Raw genomic sequence first — 1819 nt, 5'->3', positions numbered from 1 at the left:
ACTCAAAAACACCCAAATCAAAATCAACTTTTAGTGCAAGAAAATGTGTGCTAGATGACTTTCGAGATTGGAAGATTCCAAAGGTATTACAGTGTTTGCATATGTTTGAAGATTCGGCACCATATAGAAAAGATGATTTAGAGTTTCTTTCATGAACACGTTGTCAAAAAGAAAATGAAATAAATAGACGTAGACAGTACAAAAATAAATGAAAAGATTGTAATATTGGTTTACTATTTATTTCAATTTTATATATTTAACCAATATTTATTCGGGTAGAATTATGCAAATAATAAATATGTGAGTGGACTAGCAATCCAGTTGAGATGCATTCAACATTTTGGAATACAGCCTTTTCGTAATTATAGAATCTTGACGTACTTACGGTATTAATTATTATCCAATTTATTTGATTTGTTCACGTACTTATTTTGAAATTTAATTAAAAAAATGTTATGTATTCTATACATTTAATTCTATATTTTTATTTAATTTTTTACAATTTTATTTTACATTGTATATTAAAAAACAGAACTCGATCTGGCCCAAACCTGATCCGAAACTCGGCCCGTAGTATATGGACGGGTAATGGGCCAAACTTTGCTATTTAAACCGTCCCATTACTATGCAGGCGTTGTCAATCCCGGCCCATTTACACGTTTACCACTCACACTCAATTGTACCTAACGTTTGACGGACATGTGCGTCAAACGTCACGTGACAGTTGAGTTCAGAATTTTCCTATAAAATGATATTGAGCGCGAGAGCTTCAGTTCTTCAACTCTCTTGCGGAGGAAGAAATGGCCCCAAAGAAGAAACATCAGCCGAGGCAGACTCAGAAGAAGGGCTCTTCTTCTTCATCTTCTTCTGCTGGACCGAAACTCCAAATCTCTGCAGAGAACGAGCAAAGACTTCGACGTCTCTTGCTTAACAACTCCTCCAAACCCACTACTACTTCTTCTTCCTCTGCAGCTCCACCCATTGAACCTATCTCCAAAGCTCAGAAGGCCAAAAGGCTTCGAACCATTTACGAAAAGCTCTCTTGTGAAGGCTTCACATCCGAGCAGATCGAACTCGCTCTCTCCGCTCTCAATGTAAATATCCAACCAAATCCTTCAAGATTTCCGAAATCTGCTTGTTTGGATTGACTTCTAGGGTTTTGTGGGACCAATTTCAAAGTAAAAAGGGAAAAATGAAAAAAAAAAAGGTCCTTAGGTCTCTAATTGGATTGTTTTTTGAGATTAATGTTGCAATGCGGTTTAATTGTGGTTATTGCAACGAGACTGGATCACAGTGATTGTTTTTAATTTCGGATTTCTTAGAGATTTTGTGCTCTATTTCTATGGAAAAATGTAAGTTTTTGAAAAAAAAAACACCCGACATAAAATCTCACTTACGTTATGTTCATTAGGCTCTGTTTGATTGCTAGTTTCTTTGAGAAAAATGACACTTAGGTTTTGTATTAAAGCTTAGAAATATTTCAACATGAAGAGGAATTTCAATGGTTCTGTGGATTTACAAAGAGTTAATTAGTATAGACTTATTCGCTTTTCTCACTCCCTACTTGTACTTCTACTTATGGGTTCACGAGGATATATCATGCTCGACAATCCATCGGACTAGTTAGTTTAAGTAACATTTATTATGGTTAAATATAGATTTTCTAACTAGATTGTTAGTTTAAGCAATATTTAAGATGGTTAATTATGTTTAAATGGACTGGTTAGTTTTTGGTGGTGATAATCATCATAGTGAGAAAGGGTCATCAAACACTTTATCCATGTAGGACCCAGAGGTGGGAGTAAGAACAAGGGAGTAA

At 35.1% G+C, this 1819-nt stretch overlaps 1 protein-coding gene across 2 annotated transcripts in view; it reads left to right on the top strand.

The window, feature by feature from the left end:
• The first annotated feature begins 771 nt into the window (after nt 1-771).
• The window catches only part of LOC147406481 (RNA helicase family protein), a 78463-nt gene continuing 77415 nt past the window's right edge, over nt 772-1819 (top strand). For both annotated transcript variants that reach the window (XM_086434546.1, XM_086434548.1), the window contains exon 1: nt 772-1094. In XM_086434546.1, the coding sequence (XP_086290672.1) occupies nt 801-1094 (294 nt within the window). In that variant the 5' untranslated portion in view covers nt 772-800. The remainder of the gene's footprint in view (nt 1095-1819) is intronic.

Source organism: Akebia trifoliata, chromosome 3 (genome assembly GCF_017979445.1).
Source record: "Akebia trifoliata isolate Shusen 1 chromosome 3, ASM1797944v1, whole genome shotgun sequence".
Classification (NCBI taxonomy): domain Eukaryota; kingdom Viridiplantae; phylum Streptophyta; class Magnoliopsida; order Ranunculales; family Lardizabalaceae; genus Akebia; species Akebia trifoliata.
This window is presented reverse-complemented; position numbering and strand designations above follow the sequence as displayed.